The sequence below is a fragment of the Mustelus asterias genome, chromosome 7, assembly GCF_964213995.1.
Source record: "Mustelus asterias chromosome 7, sMusAst1.hap1.1, whole genome shotgun sequence".
Classification (NCBI taxonomy): Eukaryota; Metazoa; Chordata; class Chondrichthyes; order Carcharhiniformes; family Triakidae; genus Mustelus; species Mustelus asterias.
This window is the reverse complement of record NC_135807.1, coordinates 21,521,292-21,544,069: the sequence shown is the minus strand read 5'-3', so window position 1 is coordinate 21,544,069 and position 22,778 is coordinate 21,521,292. Positions and strand designations below refer to the sequence as shown.

The 22,778-nt window shown below is 46.0% G+C and overlaps 1 protein-coding gene across 1 annotated transcript in view; it reads left to right on the top strand.

The window, feature by feature from the left end:
- The window catches only part of trpn1 (transient receptor potential cation channel, subfamily N, member 1), a 252,128-nt gene that overhangs the window by 166,845 nt on the left and 62,505 nt on the right, over positions 1-22,778 (top strand). The window contains exons 9-15 of the mRNA XM_078216993.1: positions 130-228; positions 3,783-3,983; positions 6,048-6,149; positions 11,594-11,692; positions 17,130-17,258; positions 18,479-18,607; positions 20,876-20,992. Coding sequence (XP_078073119.1) covers positions 130-228; positions 3,783-3,983; positions 6,048-6,149; positions 11,594-11,692; positions 17,130-17,258; positions 18,479-18,607; positions 20,876-20,992 — 876 coding nt within the window. The remainder of the gene's footprint in view (positions 1-129; positions 229-3,782; positions 3,984-6,047; positions 6,150-11,593; positions 11,693-17,129; positions 17,259-18,478; positions 18,608-20,875; positions 20,993-22,778) is intronic.

The following is a 22,778-nucleotide window of genomic DNA, read 5'->3' as shown; positions in this document are numbered from 1 at the left end:
CAAAGCCACATGAGAGAAAACATACACCCACTGTGGCTTCAAGCTCCCCATGTCCTTATTTCTCATTAAATACTTTGAGCCAATTAATACAATATAAACAGATATTGTGAACTTTGTATATTGTTGCAGGATGGAAGTACCCTGATGCATATTGCTTCACAGTGTGGCCACCCAGACACAGCACTGGCATTTCTGAAGAAAGGGGTGCCTTTGCACATGCCCAATAAGGTAGAACTAATCATTTTTTGCAATGTTTCATTGACTTCCTTTACTTTGGGTCTTTGACCATTGATGCTTTGGGCACAGATTTTCTGCATCAACAAGGAATGTATAAGGAATAGCACTGGTTGGCGCTATTCTTTATACATTCACCAAATCTCCTATCTTCTATGTTTCTATGTAAACCTATCCTGCCAATGGGGAACAGTTTGAAAGGAGCATGACTCAGAGATTGATAGCACTGATTTACCAATCAGCACTTGCTGTGAGCTTGACTGGGTACATGGAACAAGTGAATTTACCCCAACCGGCCTGATTCCATCCTACTATATCACATTCTAAGGAATGAATAAGAAAAGCCATTGAAAAATGATCGTAAGCCTCCCAGGGGGCAATCTTACCAAAATAATTCTAAGTGCTGAACAAGTGTGAAAACGGGAGAGTTTCAGATCCATTTTCAGGCGAGTTCCAATCTTACGCCACTTTGTGCAAAAAGTGATTCATAATCTGTTTCCCGCCAGCAGTGGGAGGGGATGGAGCCCAAGGTAGCTAGAAAGCTAGTTGCTCACAATAGAGGGCACAGTTGCACATGCGTAGATCTCTCGGTTCCGTGCAGCAGAACAGCGAGATCTATCAGTCACCTCCCCACCCCACCCCCAGCCTCTCCAATATCACTGGTTGATCAGCATGATGAGCCAGTAAACTTGTGAGAGAGCCGAAAAATTGGGTTTGTGCCTGGTTTCTCACCTCTCGCAATACTACCGGCACTGTGAAGCTGGCATGATCAGCCTCGGGCACAAAGCTGATTATAATATTTAAATATTACTCATGAGCCAGGGATGGAATCGTCCAGGCTCACTTGCCTTAAAGGCCTTGCCGGTGGGTCCTCATTGGTGAGGATCGCATATGATCCCCAGCAACCGTGACTTGTCGTGATGGCTTCACCAGTGGGACCGGGGGCCATTGAGCCTCCCCCCCAAGGTGGTTAGAGGTGGAGGCAGTGCCAGCCATACTCTGCCAGCCTGGCACCCTGGCACTGTCCACCGGGCAGTGTCAAGGGATGAGCCTAAGGGAACAAAGAACAAAGAACAGTACAGCACAGGAAACAGGCCCTTCGGCCCTCCAAGCCTGTGCCGCTCCTTGGTCCAACTAGACCAATCGTTTGTATCCCTCCATTCCCAGGCTGCTCATGTGACTATCCAGGTAAGTCTTAAACGATGTCAGCGTGCCTGCCTCCACCACCCTACTTGGCAGCGCATTCCAGGCCCCCACCACCCTCTGTGTAAAAAACGTCCCTCTGATATCTGAGTTATACTTCGCCCCTCTCACCTTGAGCCCGTGACCCCTCGTGATCGTCACCTCCGACCTGGGAAAAAGCTTCCCACTGTTCACCCTATCTATACCCTTCATAATCTTGTACACCTCTATTAGATCTCCCCTCATTCTCCGTCTTTCCAGGGAGAACAACCCCAGTCTACCCAATCTCTCCTCATAGCTAAGACCCTCCATACCAGGCAACATCCTGGTAAACCTTCTCTGCACTCTCTCTAACGCCTCCACGTCCTTCTGGTAGTGCGGCGACCAGAACTGGACGCAGTACTCCAAATGTGGCCTAACCAGCGTTCTATACAGCTGCATCATCAGACTCCAGCTTTTATACTCTATACCCCGTCCTATAAAGGCAAGCATACCATATGCCTTCTTCACCACCTTCCCCACCTGTGTTGCCACCTTCAAGGATTTGTGGACTTGCACACCTAGGTCCCTCTGTGTTTCTATACTCCTGATGACTCTGCCATTTATTGTATAACTCCTCCCTACATTATTTCTTCCAAAATGGGGGGCAGGGCCTGAAGGGGAGGGGACAGGGCCTGAAGAGGTGGGGCCAAAGGAGGGGCAGGAGGCGCTGCGCACTCTGCAATTGGGGATCGACTGGGGTTGCAGGGAACAGAGGCGGCGATCAACAGACGATCAACTGCATTACATGCAAATACATCAGTAGGATGGGGATAGAGGGATATGGTCCCCGGAAGGGTAGGGTGTTTTAGTTTTGTCGGGCAGCATGGTTGGTGCAGGTTTGGAGGGCTAAAGGGCCTGTTCCTGTGCTGTAATTTTCTTTGTTTTTTGTTCAAACTGTAATTCTTGTCAGTAAGGGGAGTGAATGGAGTCTATTCATGCCGGGAAGCCGGCTTCTGACTGCTAGAAGGCGCCATTACATATGCACCGATCTCCCAGTGCACAAACTGTTTACAAGAGTACACAGTTAATGCACTGGGAGATATCTTACTTCCCCAACGTGGGAAATGGGGGTGGTGATCGACCAGGGTTGGGAAACAGAGGCAGCGTTCGGCCGGCGTGGTGGGGAACTGGGGTGGCCATTGTCCTGGGATGGGGCGGCAATCAGGGGGGAGTGCAGCGATCGTGGGGGTAATTGGATTTGAGTAGCACTGTCAGAGGATGCGAGCGTGTGATGTCCAGGGGTTGGGGGAGTGAGATATCTCCCAGTGCATGAACTGTGTACTTTTGTAAACAGTTTGTGCACTGGGAGATCAATGCATATGTAGTGGCGCCTTCTAGCAGTCCGAAGCCGGCTTCCCGGCATGAATAGGCTCCATTCACTCCCCCCACTGACAAGAATCACACTTTGAACAAAAAAACAAAGAAAATTACAGCACAGGAACAGGCCCTTCGGCCCTCCAAGCCTGCACCAACCATGCTGCCCGACTGAACTAAAACCCCCTTCCCTTCCGGGGACCATATCCCTCTATTCCCATCTCATTCATGTATTTGTCAAGATGCCCCTTAAAAGTCACTATCATATCTGCTTCCACTATTGCTTCATTTTCTTCTCTAGATGGCATAAGGTCGTGAAAATGGGTGCAATTCTCTCCCGTTTTCACACTCGTTTGGCACTTGAGTTTTTTGGTAAGATTGCCCCCATGGTTTTTTTTATGTCACTGCAACACAGCAATAGCTTTAAGTTTGCCCAGTGCTGTATCTCTTCACTAGGTATAACTTGTATTCCATTGTATTAATATCTAAAAGTAAACTCAGTAAAATTTGGCATCCAAATACAAAAAATGTAGAATTGCTTTTGAATTCCTCCATCTCAAACATCCTTACAGAATTTGTAGTCAGCACTTTGGCCAAAATACTGTAGCCATGTTAAATAATTACACCAGTCCAAGGTGTTAATTAAAGCTTAAAATATCTCCAGTCTATCTTTCGTAATTTGATAATGTGGTAATTGAGAATTGCTGGAAAAGGAGACATGCTGTCGAAGCTTCTCACCATACACTCATCAGGACAAACATAAGAATGCCAAATTTCAAAAAGAACAACAATTTTTACTGCACAAGAAAAGGGTGCTGATTGATTGGCAAGTCAATTCCGATTGGTCAAGGCATTGCCATGGAGAATGCAGCCATACTTTGGTTTAATTGAAACAGGGTACAATGCCTGGACATGTTCCTTTTTTTTCCTGCAGAAGGCAGGTCCCTGCGTATGAATAAATGTAGCTTGTTTCACCATTTTCTCATAGTTTTTCTTTGTTCTTCATTTAGTCAGGGGCAGTGTGTCTCCACGCGGCAGCAAGTAAGGGGCACACGGCTGTGGTGAAAGCTTTGCTCCAGAAGGGAGCACATATCGATGCTAAGACAAAGGACTGCTACACGGCTCTGCACATTGCAGTGGAGCACTGCAAACCCATGGTAGTGCAGACCCTACTGGGCTTTGGGGCCCAGGTGCAGCTTAAAGGGGGCAAGGTAAGATCAGGCATTGGTGCATTGATGTTCTGTAGAAATATTGATTAAATCAGCTATGCTTCAGACACACAGGGTGGGATCTTGAGCCCGCACTTTCCATCCGTGAGATCACCATTTGGGGCACAATCATAGAATCATAAAATCCCTACAGTGTAGTAGCAGGCCATTTGGCCCATCGAGTCTGCACCGACTCTTTCCAATAGAGCATCTTGCCCAGACCCTATCCCCAAATCCCCATAACTCCATGTAGTTACCCCATTAATCCTCTAACCTACACATCTTACAATGTGGGCAATTTAGCATGGCCAAACCATCTAACCTGCGCATGTTTGGACTGTGGGAGGAAACTAGAGCACCCGGAGGAAACCCATGCAGACACGGGGAGAACATGTAAACTGCACACAGACAATGACCCACTGCCGAATTGAACCTGGGTCCCTGGCACTGTCAGGGAGCAGTGCCAACCACCGTGCAGACATGATCCGACGGAAAATCGAGAATCTTCCTGGCAAGATTGTGACGTATGGACGTGAACCTGATTTGAATACATTTTAATAAATTTGAATATTATTATACACTCCCCTCACCAAATTATCCCTCCCTCACTAGATTTTCGTACCGAGCCAACATATATTCACTCTGACGTTGACATGTCGCGTGCATCCGCCCGGGGGTTATAATGACCTTTGCATTGCCAACCTGTGCCAGGGGTCAGTGCCAGGGCGGGCCCTGGGGGAAGACTCATGTGCAGGGACTCATTTATTTGTGTGGGTGGACTTGTGAGCGATGGGGTGCCGCAATGTTCAGGGGGAAGAGGGCCAATTCCAGCAATATTTGGGGGCTGATGGCAGCGATGTTCCGGTGGTGGTGGTGGTGGGAGGGGGGGGGAGTAGGGGGAGGAGAGGCCACACATACCTCCGTGGTGGAGGGAGGCGAGTTCAATCTTTTACTCAGCTGAAAATGGCGCCCCAATCTCAGTGGCGCAGGTTCCTGGCTCTAAGAGCCCCGGCTTCACCAAAACCACAGAATCACAGAATACTACAGTGCAGAAGAAGACCTTCGGCCCATCAAGTCTGCACTGATGCATGAAAAGCCCTGGCCTGCCCACCTAATCCCACTTGCCAGCACTTGGCCAATAGCCTTGAATGTTATGATATGCCAAGTACCCATTCAGGTAGGTACTTTTTAAAGGATATGAGGCATCCCACATTCGCCACCCTCCCAGGCAGCGTATTCCAGACCGTGACCACCCTCTGGGTAAAAAAGTTTTTCTTAAATCCCCACTAAACTTCCCATGGCGCAAACCACGGTTACTCTTTTCTTTGGCAGTTAAAGGGACAAGATCTGTAGAGAAGGCTGGCCAGTGGAGCTGGAGAGTTCCGCACCACAACTAACACTTGACCAAATTCTCTGGATTATTAAAGAGCGACTAATGATGGATTTTTATTTTCCAGTAGCTTCCAAGGGATGGGTCATGGTCTGGGAAAGCAGCATTTATTACTCATCCCTAAATATCCTGAGAAAGGAATGGGCCTTCTTTAACCAGAGCAACCCCCGGAACTACAAGTTTCTTTCTTTTGTGGCTTGTTACCTCCAGTGAGCACCCTGAAGTGAATGTTAATGCACAAAGGAGGTTGAAAGATCGACCTCTGTATTTAAGTTAAAGTTTATTTATTAGAGTCACAAGTAAGGCTTACATTAACACTGCAGTGAAGTTACTGTGAAAATCCCCTCGTCACCACACTTCGGGTACACTGAGGGAGAATTTAGCATAGCCAATGCACCTAACTAGCACGTCTTTCGGACTGTGGGAGGAAACTGGAGCACCTGGAGGAAACCCACGCAGACACGGGGAGAATGTGCAGACTCTGCACAGACAGGGACCTGAGCCGGGAATCGAACCTGGGTTGCTGACACTATGAGGCAGCAGTGCTAACCACTGTGCCACCGTGCCGCCCCATTATAAAGCCTGAACCCCTTTGGGCTTCCTTTTATTCATCATCTTGTCACTGGTTTCAGCTAGTGGCAGATTGAGGCCCAGTGATGATGCCTTTCTCTCTGCAGGCTCAGGAGACTCCGTTGCACATTGCAGCTCGTATTAAGGATGGAGAGAAAGTGGCAGAGATGTTGTTAAAAAGTGGGGCTGATGTCAATGCTGATCAGGAGGTGAGCATGTCTTTTTTCTGATGAAAACTACTCGTTGGTGATACAAACCACATTTCACACTGCAGCTCGAAGCTTGGACAATTGCACTATAATTTACTCTGGGGTTGTGATGAGATCTTAAGGTGGAACAGTAAAAATTTACTGTACCATTCATTGTTCTTTTAAAACTCAACATAAAAAAGAACCTAATACAATGACTTAAAAACTGAACCGAGGTTGATGGTTTTCCTTGCTGCCTGTTATAATAAAGCAATTACTCTGCAATTGTGAAGAACATTTGCATTGGGATGAGGAGTCCGGCATATATTTTATTGCATTATCTGTTATATCCCTTTCCTGACATCGCTGTGGGTGTACTTACGCCACATGTGCTGCATCATGTGCTGTGGTTCAAGAAGGCAGCTCACCATCTCATTCTCAAAGGCAATTGGGAATGGGCAATCAATTGTGGCCTGGCCAGCGACACCCACATTCCATTAAAGACAATTTAAACAATTGTTTTATCTTCCAGTGCCTATGTTAGCACAACCTTGATAAATGAAGGTACAGTTGTTGGCAATGTCTGTGGTATTAGTCCATTTTGTCAGTGATCTCTGTTAAAAAGCCTCTATCTTTATTTCCCTTTTTCCTTTTTATTCATTTTCCCCCTTTCCTCAGGGTCTTTAACATCTTGCTGAAGTTCAGATTCACAGGTACCTGCAGCAGCCAAGTGGGTATCATTAGTTTATGTGCCTTGATCAGAATACCATTATACTGCTTCATCACATTGAAATCAAATCCCAGACTGATCCTATCCTCACCTGACATCTATGTACAGAAATAGGCACACACACACACACGTACATATATATGTTTCTACACACATATACATAGACACACACCACACACACATATGCATATACACACATATGTACACACACATATATATGCACATTCATACAGACACACACCCACACACATCCATATAAACACACATATGTACACACATGTACTTAATATGCACACACAAACATATACATACACAAACTTACACATATATGCACACACATATACACACATGCACACGCAATATATATGCATACACACAGAGGCACAGATATATACATGTATGCTACACACACACACACATGCACATACATAAATACATACATGCATGCACACATATACATGTGTACATGCAAGCATACATATATTCTCACACACACACATCCATATACACACAGACACATACATACACACCTATGTATACACACACACATATGCACACATATATATACTCACATACACACACATGTACACACACAGGCACACACATTGACACACACACATATACACAGACACGCAGACACACACACGCACGCAGGGTCCTCAAGGTGCTCAGGTGGGGTACCACTGTAATGATGAGGAAACAGACTTTTCCTTTTTGCTTGGCACAACAGAATAAACTGTGGTTATGTCCCTGTCCTCAAACTTATAATTAATTTAAATTGCTCTGTGTGGAGTCTGAAGTATTTTTAACATTTCCTTTTTTGCAAGCAAAACTCAGAAAATGAGCCGACCATCATGTTTTATTCAAGGTGGATAGATTTCTACAGCTGGAGGGTAGGTCTGAGGTTTTAGTCCACTGCTGCTCGGCTGATTTGAGTTGGATTATATGACCATGATTCCTTGTGTGCCTGACACTTAGGGTGTGATGAAAATGCACAATGACCCAGAGGCTGGCAGATGGGAAGAGCAGGGGATGGGGCAGGTGTACGAATGGGGCTCATGCTGTGCCAAAGGTGCACCGTAAGGTATAAGCCTGATGAATTCCAGCTGAATTTCTGGTTTTCAGAATTGTGATCATCTTTGTCTTCCCTTGTGCTGTTTGGTCTGTACTTGGCTGCTCAGCAAGGGGGGTCTTTTTTAAGCACATATATCCTCACCAATGGATTTAGAATTACAGAGGTTAAAGGTGGAAAGAAATAGATTGGAGTAGAGAGATACTATAGTCACACAGGGAGCCGATGGCCTGAATGGTATTATCGCTAGACTATTAATCCAGAAACTCAGCTGATGTTCTGGGGACTTGGGTTCGAATCCCGCCACGGCAGATGGTGCAATTTGAAAAACATCTGGAATGAAGAATGACCATGAAACCATTGTCGATTGTCAGAAAAACTAATTTGATTTGATTGGATTTATTATTGTCACATGTATTAATACAGTGAAAAGCATTGTTTCTTGTGCGCTATACAGACAAAGCATTCCATACATAGAGAAGGAAAGGAGAGGGTGCAGAATAGCTGTCCTTACCTGGTCTGACCTGCATGTGACTCCAGAGCCACAGCAATGTGGTTGACTCTCAACTGCTCTCTGAACGAGGGCAGCTAGGGATGGGCAATAAATGCTGGCCAGCCAGCAATGTCATGTCCCACAAATGAATAAAAAGACACAGATTACGTTCACTTGCAGAGCCAGTCCTGCGACTGTGAGAGATTTTGAGGCCACATTGCCAATGAAGATAAAAACTGGCAGAGATGATATTACCTTGAGTTCCAAATGGCTGGATGGAGGTTTGAATTGATAAATGCTTTAGTCCTATACCTTAATTAAGTTGATCAAACTGTACATCTGTAAGCTAACATTTTTTCAATAACCAAACTTATGAACAAATTAAACATTGTTCTTCTTAGGAAGCCTAAATGATTTTTTTTAGGAAAGCAGCTTTGAATAGTGGCTACAATTGAGTCACGTGGCTTCGTTCAAGAAGATTGTGTTGCTGTATTGGACTAATACTTAGTTTATTTGATTAATACATGCAAATCCAATGCTAACATCAATCTCTACTTCAGTAAATCACATAATAACAAAGAAGTAAACAATTCCAATTCTAAAACTCTGCAGCTGAGCTCATTTGTGACGAAACATGTAATAAAATGAATCTATGGGGGGTGGTGGTGTTTTATCAAGGCAATGGGGGGGTCTCAGCTTCTGACTGGAGAGCCAACAAGAGATCCTTTCTGCCTTCCCTGGGAAGGCCCACTAGTATTACACGCCTACCCGGGAGTAGAGTGGTCACCAAAGGACCTTCCACATGAACAGGACAGGGAGTTGCTGGCCAACCCAATCAGAGGCTTGTAGTTCTTTTGCTCAGCAGCCCCACTGGAGAGGCGGTGGCTGCTACCGGAATGACACCCAGCAGATGCCCAGACTCACACAGTGCACCGAGTGTCCCAGATAAGTGATGGCAGGAGAGGGTGTCATGCGTTGCGGAGCTGTTCGAGAGGAAGGGTGGAGGGTGGCTCTCAGTACCCACCCCATTCCCGATGCTGGGTCCCTCTATCTTTCACTGAGTGCCTTTGAACAAGGAACTCCCCTGGGAGACCAATCGCAACCCACAGAGGTTTGCAAATGGTGCCCCCCGCATGGTGACAAAGAGGGTGATACTGTAATGGTGGGAAGAGACCTTAATTGGGCATTAAAAGCCCATTAAGGGCATCAAATTGGGGTGGGGTGGGAAGGCTGTCCACATGGCTTCCCAACATGGACTTATTCAGGATGGGAATGGAAAGATGGCGGGATCCACTTCCACCACCTTCTTGCCTGTTTAAATCCTTCCCTATCTCCAAAACAGCCACCAGCGAGATCACAGTCCTCTAGAAATGAGACAGGTGCACTAAGGCAATTCCTGAGAAAATTCTCTGGATCTTACTATTTATGCATTGTGATTGAGTACTCATTTAAATAAGTTGATGTACACCAGAGGAGAACATAACCAAGTACTGGAATCTCTAAGGCTGACTCTATAGTTTCTATTTAACTTTCAAAATTGTTTATCCAGAAGGAAATAAAATGGTTCTTTAGGGCGGCACGGTGGCACAGTGGTTAGCACTGCTGCCTCTCAGCGCCAGGGACTCGGGTTCAATTCCAGCCTCGGGTGTCGGTGTGGAGTTTGCACATTCTCCTTGTGTCTGCGTGGGTTTCCTCCGGGTGCTCCGGTTTCCTCCCACAGTCCAAAGATGTGTGGGTTAGGTTGATTGGCCATGCTATATTTACCCCAGTGTCAGGGGGATTAGCAGGGTAAATATGTGGGGTTGCGGGAATAGGGCCTGGTTGGGATTGTGGTCGGTGCAGACTCGATGGGCCGAATCTGCGCTGTAGGGATTCTATGATTCTATAACATGCAACCAATTAGAGATGGACAATAAAAGCTGGCTTCGCCAGCGAAGCCCACAACATTTGAATGAATGAAAAGTACCAGCAGTAGCTATAAAATGCCACTCATTCCAGGTTAAAGCATCAGACGCCAGAAATGCAATTACTCTTCCAATTTTACCGATACAGTCGTGACTTTGGATGCAGCTGTGCCTAAGTTTAGGATGGCACGGTGGCACAGTGGTTAGCACTGCTGCCTCACAATTCCAGGGACCTGGGTTCAATTCCGGCCTCAGGTGACTGCGTGGAGTTTGCACACAGTGCGGTAAATACGGGAGCAGGGCCTGGGTGGGATGCTGTGTCAGAGAGTCGGTGAATACTCGATGGGCCAATTGGCCTCCTTCTCCACCGTAGGGATTCTATGGGGGTGATCTTATCATTTTGCCCTGCCGGCCGATGGGTGGGGCAAGCCATTAAGATCGTGAGAGGTGGGAAATCAGGTGCGATTACCGACACCAAATATCAGGCGGAAATTGGCATTAATCATCCGGGCTCACTTGCATGATGGCCTCGCCAGTGGAACCGGAGGCCATTGAGGCCACCCGAGAAGTCAGGGGCAGGGGGCTTCCCCTTGGGCAGTACCAGTCTGGCACTGCCCAAGGAGCATTGAGGCCCCCACTGGGGCACTGCTAGTGACAACAGCTGCTGAGCCCCACAGTGATGGGAGGAGGGGTATATCAACCAGAAGGCCAGCGATAGCTGGGGGGGGAGGAACTCAAAGCACAGAAATCTACACATGTGCAATTGCGCCTTCTACTGCTGTCATCAGGGCCTAAATCTGCCCACCCCCCCTGTGGGGGAATCCAAGTTTGGCAAGATTTTTTTGACTAAGTCAGGTAAGATGCAATTTTTAAGTCGCCCAAAAAAACGGCGTGACTTTCTCCCATTTTTATGCTCATTCGGGACTTAGGATTGTTTTGCTAAGATCGCACCCTATGATTCTATTCTGTAAGATAAATCCATGCTGAAACGCTGCGAGCTAGTCTCTTGCATGAGTGTGGGGAATGAGCTTTCAGAGGATGTAGCCTGTACTTGGCACAAACATTCGAGGAAATTAGCACGTGATGGTTTGTGTCAAACTGGTGTAAATCAGTTGTATGTGAATTTCTTTGGATCACAAGGTGCAACTCTGCTCTTTCACCACCGTTCTGTCGGGAAGTTCCAGGATATCCCGGGTCTGTTTCTGACTGGTTATGGGAGTGAACATTTTGGTGATGTGCTTGTTTTCTTTGTTTTGATGTCGGCAGAACGGTGAAACAGCTATGCATGTTGCAGCGCATCACGGCAACTTGAAAATGATCCAGGCATTGATCGAGGAGGGAGGAGATTTATCATGGCAGTCAAAGGTAAAGAGGATGCCCTCACTGCAGACAGATAAAAGGATGATAAGTATGTGCAGCAACTTAACTTCCTTTCCAGGTAATTAGCCATATCCAAAAAGGACACTGGACATCTCTCCACATTAGACAGACAGAGAGAGACAGACAATGGCTATATATATAGCTGACACCACTCCACAAGTGTGGGACAAGATGGGGGGGAGGCAGATCTCCATGAATTACCATAGAGAGTCGAGAGACTGAAACACCTTTGGTTTCATTCTGCATCACACTCTAGCCACGTAGCCACCTGAGCTGACTGACCCCCAACCTCTCCATGGTGGCACAATGGTTAGCACTGATGCCTCACGGCGTTAGGGACTCGGGTTCGATTCCGGCTCTTGAGTGACTGTCTGTGAGGAGTTTGCACATTCTCCCTGTGTCTGCATGGGTTCCCTCCGGGAGCTCCGGTTTCCTCCTACAGTCCAAAGATGTGCAGGTTAAGTGGATTGGCCATGCCGAATTGCCCCTTAGTGTCCAAAGATGTGTAGGTTAGGGAGTTAGCAGGGTAAATATGTAGGGTTGCGGGGATAGGGCGGAGGTGGGCCTGGGTATGGTGCTCTTTCGGAGAAATGATGCAGACTCGGTGGGCCGAATGGCCTCCTACTGCACTGTGGGGATTCTATGATAAATTAATTTAACAGCATGTGGGCGGCATGGTGGCACAGTAGTTAGCCTACTGTTGCCTCACAGTGCCAGGAACCCGGGTTCAATTCCCGGCTTGGGTCACTGTCTGTGGGGAGAGTGCACGTTCTCTCCGTGTCTGCATGGGTTTCCACCGGGTGCTCCGGTTTCCTCCCACAGTCCAACGATGTGCTGGTTAGGTGAATTGGCCATGCTAAATTCTTCCTCAATGTACCCGACAAACGCCGGAGTGTGGCGACTAGAAGGTTTTTCACAGTAACTTCATTGCAGTGTTAATGTAAGTCTCCTTGTAGCTAATAAATAATAAATAAATAAATGAATAAATAAACTGTTGCATTGAAATTTAGAGATAGGGCATTTGATGTGCTGGTTAGGTGGATTGGCCATGCTAAATTCTCCCTCGGTGTACCCGAACAGGTGCCAGAGTGTGGCAACTAGGGGATTTTCACAGTAACTTCATTGCAGTGTGAATGTAAGCCTACTTGTGACTAATAAATAAACTGACTTTACTTTGATCCAACATGTCTGTGTCCATGTCCCATCTTACTTCAGCTCAATGCTCTTCAACTCAACTGTCCCATGCGCTAGAGAGTTCCAAATTCACATTGGGGAAAAATAGTTTCTCTTCAATTCCTGCAGGCGGAAATATCTTTCCAAGTCTATCGCATCCAAACTCGTCATAAACCTGAAGATTTCTATCAGATCATCCCCCTGTCTTCCCATTTCTTGAGAAATGAGCAGCGGCCTGTTTGGGCTGATAATTGTACTCTTTGTCCTGGGATCACTGTTGTAAAGCTTTTGTTTCTTGTGTTTCTATATCCCTTTTTGTAACCTGCAGACAAGAACAGTGCCATGAGACAGGGTCCTGAAGACTGACGGAAAACCTTGCCCCTTGTCTCTGGCTAAGAAATTCATCCACTCTTCGGGCTGGATTTTATGCTCTTGCTCCTATGGATTTGAAGGCCGGTGGTGTTGGGCGGTGGGGTGGGGGGGGGGGGGGGGGGGGGGGGGGCAGCGGCGGGGGGGGGGAAGCGGTGGTGGTCTTTGGGATGGCACAGTGGTTAGCACTGCTGCCTCACAGCTCCAGGGACCTGCGTTCGATTCCCGGCTTGGGTCACTGTCTGTGTGGAGTTTGCACATTCTCCTCGTGTCTGTGTGGCTTTTCTCCGATTTCCTCTCATAGTCCAAAGATGTGCAGGTTAGATTGATTGGCCAAACTAAATTGCCACTTGGTGTCAGGGGGATTAGCAGGGTAAATACATGGGTTTACGGGGATAGGGGCTGAGTGGAATTGTTGTCGACGCAAACTTGATGGGCTGAATGCCCTCCTTCTGCATTGTAGGGATGCTATGAAACACAAGGACTTGCTTGTAGCCTACCTGCTCACCACTGCCTCCATCTTTGTTTTTCCAGCAATTGGGGGGGTGTTGGACAACCTGTCTGTCAATAGGCCAATTGAGGCCCTTTTGTGGGCAATTAATGGCTACTTAAGGGCCTCATCCCACCCTGAAGGGATTTAAATGGCAGTGTTACAGGCCCAAGCCAAGCAACCAATGCTGCAGGTTTCCATTTGAGGACTGGTGGTGATTAGGGAGGACATCGGAGGTCCCCATGGTTTTAACCCCCCACTGCTCTCATACACCTTGCTGGGGCCTGCCAGCTTGGCACCCAGTTAGACCCCCGAAACACCAACCCCAGAACTGTTTTATGCCACCATGTAAAATTCAGCATGGTGAATCATGTATGAATCGCCCTCGGAAAGCAGTCAAGTGAATATAAACACAATTAATTCATGTGGCAGTCCTCCCAAACGTCCACAGTGGCTCCAGTGGGAGAATCATGGAATCATAGAGATATACAGCATGGAAACAGGCCCTTCGGCCCAACTCGTCCAGGCCGACCATGTTTCCTAAACTGAACTAGGTCCATTTGCTTGCATTTGGCCCATATCCCTCTGAACCTTTCCCATTCATATACCTGTCCAAATGTATTTTAAATGTTGTAATTGTACCCACCTCTATAACCTCCTCTGGCAGCTCATTCCATATACGCACTACCCTCTGTGTGAAAAAGTTGCCCCTCAGGTCCCTTTTAAATCTTTCCCCTTCACCTTAAACCTGCACCCCCTAGTTTTCGACTCCCTTTCCCTGGGGAAAAGACCTTGGCTATTCACTTTATCTAAGCCCCTCATGATTTTATAAACCTCCATAAGCTTTAAGGCAGAAATTGTGTAAAAGGAATAGTTTAAACTGAGGTAATCCAATTAGTCACAGGGCACAAAGCTGGCGTACATGGGAGAGGGAGGAATAGAATAGAATAGAAACACTACAATACAGAAAGAGGCCATTAGGCCCATCGAGTCTGCACCGACCGCAATCCCACCCAGGCCCTACCCCCATATCCCTACATATTTACCCACTAATCCCTCCAACCTACGCATCTCAGGACACTAAGGGCAATTTTTTTTAGCATGGCCAATCAACCTAACCCGCACATCTTTGGACTGTGGGAGGAAACCGGAGTACCCGGAGAAAACCCACGCAGACACGAGGAGAATGTGCAAACTCCACACAGACAGTGACCCAAGCCGGGAATCGAACCCAGGTCCCTGGAGCTGTGAAGCAGCAGTGCTAACCACTGTGCTACCGTGCCGCCCGAAGGTGTGATCTTGCTGATTGAGGTGTAAAGATGGATGGATATATGGAGTTTTATTTGATTACCTTTTGGGCTTAAGGAGGATAACAATATATAGACCACTCCTTCAGGAGTAGATAGGGAGATTGCAAATGCTTTGTATAAATGAGTAGGGAAATGGTTACCTGAATGTCCTTCTCTTTTCCATGCTCGCTTGCATTCATTTCTAACCAATTTTCCTCAGACAGAAATGGGGAAGTTTAACCTTTCTTGAACTGTGAGTTTAAATTATAATATTACACTTTTCATTCACTAATATCAGAGGCAATTATATCCAATCTCTGATGTGTACAGGGGCCAAAAATGATGATCAAATCATTCAGCGGCATATATTTATGAAGTAACATCTGTAGAAAATTGTTTTTGGGGCAAAGGAATAGCCAAAACTGGCAACCAGAGGGAGTTAAGAAAAGGCAAACAAAGGACCAAGTTTAAAAAAACAGGTTTGAAGGAAGCTTAGAAATGAAGGTAAAGAATATTAAAGAGCAGTGTGAGGGACCTCATGCTGTATATATTTATAAAATATATATAGATATCCTCAGGGATATTCCTAACATTTTAAAAACTGAACAATCATTTCATGGTCACCAGTAGATTCTTAATATATTTTTTATTGAATTCAAATTCCACCATCTGCTGTGGCAGGATTCAAACCCGGATCCCCAGAACATTAGCTGAGTTTCTAGATTAATAGCCTAGCGATAATACTCGGCCATCACCTCCCCTATGATCCCAGATGACCATAGGCTGCTCTCCCCTTTGAGGAGGAGAGCTGACTGGTAGTGATCTAACCTGAGGATCATCACACTATGGTTCTATGATTCTAACCAAAGATGTGCGGGTTAGGTTGATTGGCCGTGCTAAATTGACCCCAGTGTCAGGGGGATTAGCAAGGGTAAATATGTGGGGGTTATGGGGATAGGGACTGGGTGGGATTGTGGTCGGTGCAGACTTGATGAGCTGAATGGCCTCCTTCTTCACTGTAGGGATTCTATCATTCTATAATGTATACCAACTCCAAAACAGTTTCACATTACTTCAATGTCACTGGGTCAAAATCCTGGATCTCCCTTCCTAACAGCACTGTTGGCATACCTGCACCGGGTGGCACGGTGGCACAGTGGTTAGCACTGGTGCCTCACAATGCCAGGGACCTGGGTTCGATTCTCGGCTTGGGTCACTGTCTGTGTGGAGTTTGCACGTTCTCTCCGTGTCTGCGTGGGTTTCCTCCGGGTGCTCCAGTTTCCTCTCACACTCCAAAGATGTGTGGGTTAGGCAGATTGGCCGTGCTAAAATTGTCCTTTAGTGTCAGGGGACTAGCTAGGGTAAATGCATGGGGTTATGGGGATATGGCCTGGGTGGAATCGTGGCCGGTATAGCCTCGATGGGCCAAATGGCTTCCTTCTGCTCTGTAGGATTCTATGATCTATGACATGGACTGCAGCGGCTCAACGCAATTCACCATTTCATTCTCAAGGACAATTGGGAATGGGCAATAAATGCTGTTCTAACCAGTGGCGCCGAAATCCCGTGAACAAATATTTAAAAATTAGCAAAATATATTCAGGTTCTGAATTCTCCAACAACGCAGCACATTTAAATACTTAGCACAGTTTGCATATTCTCTTTCAAGTTGAAAAGTCACATTCCAATGTAAAAATAAATGTTTAGTACTTTCAGTGACTGAGTATTGCAAGAGAACTTAGCATATCAACAACAGCTTGCATTTATATAGCCCCTTAGAAGTATCCCAAGGTCCTTCACAAATTATCAAACGAGACTTGAAAGCTAATCAATTGTTAAAAGAAGATCAAAGGAGTAGCTTTTAAGGAGCATCTTAAAGAAAGAAAAGAGGTAAGGAAGGAAGAGGTTTAAGGAAGGAAGTTGTTTGGAGCCTAAACCACTGAAGGTGCGTGGGGCTCACGAGAGGTTAGAAATGGTGGAGTGCAGAGTTGTCAGAGGGTTTGATATTGGTTGTCAGCCTGAGCACCGGGAATGTTATTCGAGGTGTGGATCAGCAGCAGGGCTCTGCTTTTAAGCCGGTGATCGTTGCTCCTTTGTTTAGGCCGGTGAGAATCCGTTGCACCTTGCAGTCCGACACTGCCACGCCAGTGTTGTGGAAGAAATCCTCAACTACCTGACCAATGAGAGGAGCCGCATCGAGGCCGTGGCGTGTGTCAACCAGGAGAACAAGGTAAGAACCCAGGACAGTGAGCGATGCCGGAAATCTTTATAAAGGACAAAGAGCAGTACAGCACAGGAACAGGCCCTTCGGCCCACCAAGCCTGCACATTAAGACAAAAAAAAATTTCAATTAAAAATTGAATTAAGGAAAGGGGGAAATCTCACCCCTCGCTATCACTAAAACAATTACACTTTTTAAGGCTTTGTAGATAGGAAACTTCTTGCTACTTGATAAAGAAACGTCCTCCACTCTTCGCCCTTTTCAGCAATCTGGTCCTGAAAACTCTGCTACAATCCTGCTTGAGAATAGGTTTCAACATCATCCTCGCCAGAACCATTATCTCATTTGAGAACAGATTAGTTGACTGAAGAGAAACATTTTGTTAAGTCCAGTGCTTTATACTGAGTGCGAGATTTAAAGCAATTAGAACAAAGAACAAAGAAAATTACAGCACAGGAACAGGCCCTTCGGCCCTCTAAGCCTGCACCGACCATGCTGCCCATCTGAACTAAAACCCCCTACCCTTCCGGGGACCATATCCCTCTATTCCCATTCTATTCATATATTTGTCCAGATGCCCCTTAGAAGTCACTATCGTATCTGCTTCCACCACCTCCCCTGGCAGCGAGTTGCATGCACCAAGCATCCTCTGTGTAAAAACATCGCTTCGTACATCTCCTTTAAACCTCGCACCTTAAACCTATGCTCCCTAGTAATTGGCTCTTCCACCCTGGGAAAAAGCTTCTGACTATCCACTCTGTCCATGCCCCTCATAATCTTGTAGACTTCTATCAGGTCGCCCTTCAACCTCCGTCGTTCCAGTGAGAACAAACCAAGTTTCTCGAACCTCTCCTCATAGCTAACGCCCTCCATACCAGGCAACATCCTGGTAAATCCTTTCATTGTTCATTATTCACATTTCTCTCCAGGCAACAAAATCAAGGCTGGAATTCTCTGACCTCATTGGGATTTTCCGGTCCCGCTGCTGTGCACGGGGATTTGGCCGAGCGCCAAATTCTTCATTCTCACAGGCAGCGGCAGTTGGGATGGGGGGTAGTGAGACTGAGAATTCCAGCCCAAGTCCTTAGGAGATGAGAAAGTAACCAATGAGATTCAGAGTGTGTTTCATATCAAGTAAATCTTTAAGCACGCACGTTTGCAAACTAGGCTAAACTGGATGTGGTTATTTCCACCGCTGTTAACTTTAGAATTGCTTCTGATTTGTCCAGGATGGAGAAACATCCCTGCACCTGGCAGCTGAGATTAAGAAAGATGTGATTCACTTTCAGCAAGAAGACACTCAGATTGTTAAAATTCTCATGGAGTACGAAGCCGACATCACGGCAATAACAAAGCTGGTAATTAACAATCGGAAACTAGCTGGTACACTCGGAGTTAAAGCGACAGAGGCATTGTTACTGAAAGATTTTCCTGTGAGACATTTTACGATGTACAGAGAAAGAGGAAGAAGCACAGACTCAGGAAACAGGCGTAAAAAGCAACACATGCCAAGAGTCACAGATGTGCCAAATTTACTGTTTAATGAGTTGAGCATTGGAAAGATATTAGTAGATCTTCAGTGGTTAAGGAACATTTATAGATCTTGGGTAAGAGGGTGGATTCACAATTAGGAGGTTATGTACTTATGCCCTTCAGCCCTCGATGTTGCGCCGACCAGTGGTACCAATCTAAAGCCCCTCTAATCTACACTATTCCAATATCATCCATATGTTTATCCAATAACCACTTGAATGCTCTCAACGTTGACGAGTCCACCACTGCTGCAGGCAGGGCATTCCACGCCCTTACTACTCTCTGAGTAAAGAACCTACCTCTAACATCTGTCCTATATCTCTCACCCCTCAATTTAAAGCTATGTCCCCTCGTGCTAGCCAACACCATCCGAGGAAAAAGGCTCTCACTATCCACCCTATCTAATCCTCTGATCATCTTGTATGCCTCTATTAAGTCACCTCTTAACCTTCTTCTCTCTAACGAAAACAACCTCAAGCCCCTCAGCCTTTCCTCATACGATTTTCCCACCATACCAGGCAACATCCTGGTAAATCTTGTTCTTTGAAAGGATTTTGAAAGGAATGGGTTGATGGGCTGAATGGCCTCTTCTCAAGTCAACCTCTTACCATGCTGATTATCAATTTAGAAATCTGAGATACATTGAAGGTGAAGTGCACTGTATCACAAACCTGCCAATGCGTACAGCAGAATAGAATAGGCTCTTTGGATAAAGTTTAATCAGGAACTGAAATATCCTGCTAAACACCCCAGTGAGGCAAGTACAGCCTCTGCCACATGCTTATAACTCTTTAAAAAAAAGGAGACACCAGATCTATCTAACCAGTTGATGGTTCCTCGGGTTCGTGTTTATATCTTTACGTGTGAAGGTGCTGAAGCTAGTTTTTGCACAGCTGAATGCCAAATTGCTTCAACTTCCAAAATGTAGGGTATTGGTGTAGTCGTTTCACTGTGCTAATAATCCAGAGGCTGATTATGTGGGGACATGGGTTCAAATCCCACCATGGCAGCTGGTGAAATTTAAATTCAGTTAACTAATCTGGAATGAAAAAGCTAGCCTTAATAATGGTGACCATGACACTGTTTTTGATTGTCGTAAAAACCCACCTGGTTCACTGATGTCCGATAAGGAATGAAATCTGCCATCTTTGGCTGATCTGGTCTGGCCAACATGCCATTTCAGACCCAGAGCAATGTGGTTGACTCTTAAATACTGTGATAGCCTAGAAAACCATTCAGTTGTATCAAACCACTGTGGAGTCTGAAAATAAAGGACATCTTCACAACATGGACTGCAGCGGTTCAAGAAGATGGTTCACTGTCACCTTCTCAGAGGCAATTAGGGATGGGCAATAATTGCCAGTGATGCCCACAGCCTGTGAACAAATAAATTGGAAACAAAATCTGGAGAAAATAATCTAATAAATCTATTAGATGGTTAAAAAAAAGAAAAGAAGCAGGAAGACAAAATAAACGGTTACAATAGATAAAAGTAAAGTCTAATAGGGTTAGATAGGATAGATTCAGAAAGAACGTTCCCAATGGTGGGGGAGTCCTGAACTCGGGGTCATAGTTTGAGGATAAGGGGCAAACATTTTAGAACTGAGGTGAGGAGAAATTTCTTCACCCAGAGGGTGGTGAATGTGTGGAATTCACAACCACAGAAAGCAGTTGAGACCCAAAACACATAATTTCAAGAAGATATAGCTCTTGCGGCTAAAGGGATCAAGGGATATGGGGGGGGAGAAGGGGGATCAGGATACTGAATTTGATGATCAGCCATGATCATAATGAATGGCAGAACAGGCTCGAAGGGCCCACATGGCCTCCTCCGGCTTCTAGTTTCAGTGTTTCTGTGTTTAAAATAATATTAGAGAGAAGAAAGGGGAAGACGGAAAGGAAACCGTAGGAAAGAGAAAAGGCCATTTAAACCGGCCAAGGTTGTCACTCTAGTAGATGGAGTCTCCTGTAAAGGCATTGTAACAAATAAGAATAGGCAGATAATTAGCCTTTTAAAACTTTTGCTGCTGGGGTTTAACTTTGAAATTTGGCTTTGTAAATTTATTGCAATGTGTTTGTTGCTGGATTTCTAGACACACGAGACGCCATTGCATTACTGTGCACATGTGGGGAATGCAGACCTTCTGCTTGAGATCTTGAAATACATCAACTCAAACAGAATCCAACAGGTCATCAATAAACAATCCAAGGTACTTTTCCGCCTAGTTCGAGCTTTATTCAGATCTTCTTAGATGTTGGGGATGAGTCTCCATTGCCAAATTATAAGTAAACTTTAACATTGACACAGTGAAGGCTTTGGGCCTGGGAATATCCTGACCGAATGATTGAAGACCTGAAATAGCTAAGCTCCTAGCCAAGCAGTTTCAGTGCAGCTGGCTACAAGACTGGCACAGGTAAGCCCTGTTTGCAAATGACGTTAATAACCATATAATCTATTTTCATAGAATCCCTACAGTGCAGAAGGAGGCCATTCGGCCCATGAAGTCTGCCCCGACCACAATCCCACCCAAGCCCTATTCCCGCAACTCCACATATTTACCCTGCCAATCCCCTGACACTAGGGTCAGTTTAGCATGGCCAACCCACCTAACCCGCACATCTTTGGACTGTGGGAGGAAACCAGAGCACCTGGAGGAAACCCACACAGACACAGGGAGAATGTGCAGACTCTGCACAGACATTGACCCAAGCCAGGAATTGAACCTGGGTCCCTGGTGCTGTGAGGCAGCAGCGCTAGTCACTGTGCCACCATGCCATTTCCTCAACCAATGATATTGGTTGAAGGAGTGAATATTATTATTACAGCGCTACATCACCTGACAGGGTAGAAAGGACAACAGTTTATCAGCAGAATAAATGTAACTCTGTAAATCACTGCCCAATTATCTGCATATGTGACTACTCGCCAATGAGCAGTTGTCCAGTATTTGGTTTGGATTCCTCCATAACCACTCAGCCATTGTCAAGACCTCGACGCAGATGGATGCAAGAACTGAATGCCAGAGGAGGAAGGGGCATGACCCCCAATCCTTGACATCAAGGCAACATTCAATTTGGAATGGCACCAAGGATCGAGCCTGAAGTCAGTGTCGGTGTAAAGAAAAAAACATTTCTGGCTTGGGGGTCATACTGGATACAAAGGAAAGTGTTGTGGTTGTTAGAGGCCATTGCAAGCCTGGACATCATCCAGAGCGACTTAGTAAAGGGTCCCCTTTGGCTGTTTCATTCATGACTTTCCCTGCACATCAGAAGCAGGTTTAGTAATGAGTGTTCAACTCTATTCGCAAGCCTTCTGACAGTGAAACAACCATGTCAGGCAACATCCGGAGACAAGGAAACGTCCTTGTATTCAAATTCTTCTCCCCCTCTCTTGATAACCCTCAGAGAGCTCTGCATCCCTCTGCCTCTTGTACACTCCCAACTTCTTTCCCCTTACTTTAAACTCTCACTTTACTTATTGGCGGCACGGTGGCACAGTGGTTAGCACTGCTGCCTCACAGCGCCAGGGACCGGATTCAATTCCTGGCTTGAGTCACTGTCCATGTGGAGTTTGCACATTCTCCCTGTGTCTGCGTTGGTTTCCTCCGAGTGCTCTGGTTTCCTCCCACATTCTGAAAGACGTGCTGGTTAGGGTGCATTGACCCAAACAGGCGCCGGACTGTGGCGACTAGGGGAATTTCACTATAACTTCATTGCAGTGTTAATGTAAACCTTACTTGTGATTAATAAATAAACTTTTAAAAACTTTTTTACAATTGCTCTTTGGTCTCCTCAGCAGCCTCCACCTTAGCTTCTGGAATCCCTGCGGTGGAACTCTCCACCAGTCTGCCTTTCTTCTCTTTCAACATTCCCTAAAACCTATCTCTTTGACCATTCAAAGTGAACTGGCCCAGTGAGCCGGAGTTTAACTTAAATGCCATTTAACCTGGGAGCGGGTTGGGTGTTAGTCAGCAGAGTGCAGGAAAGCCAGAAGTC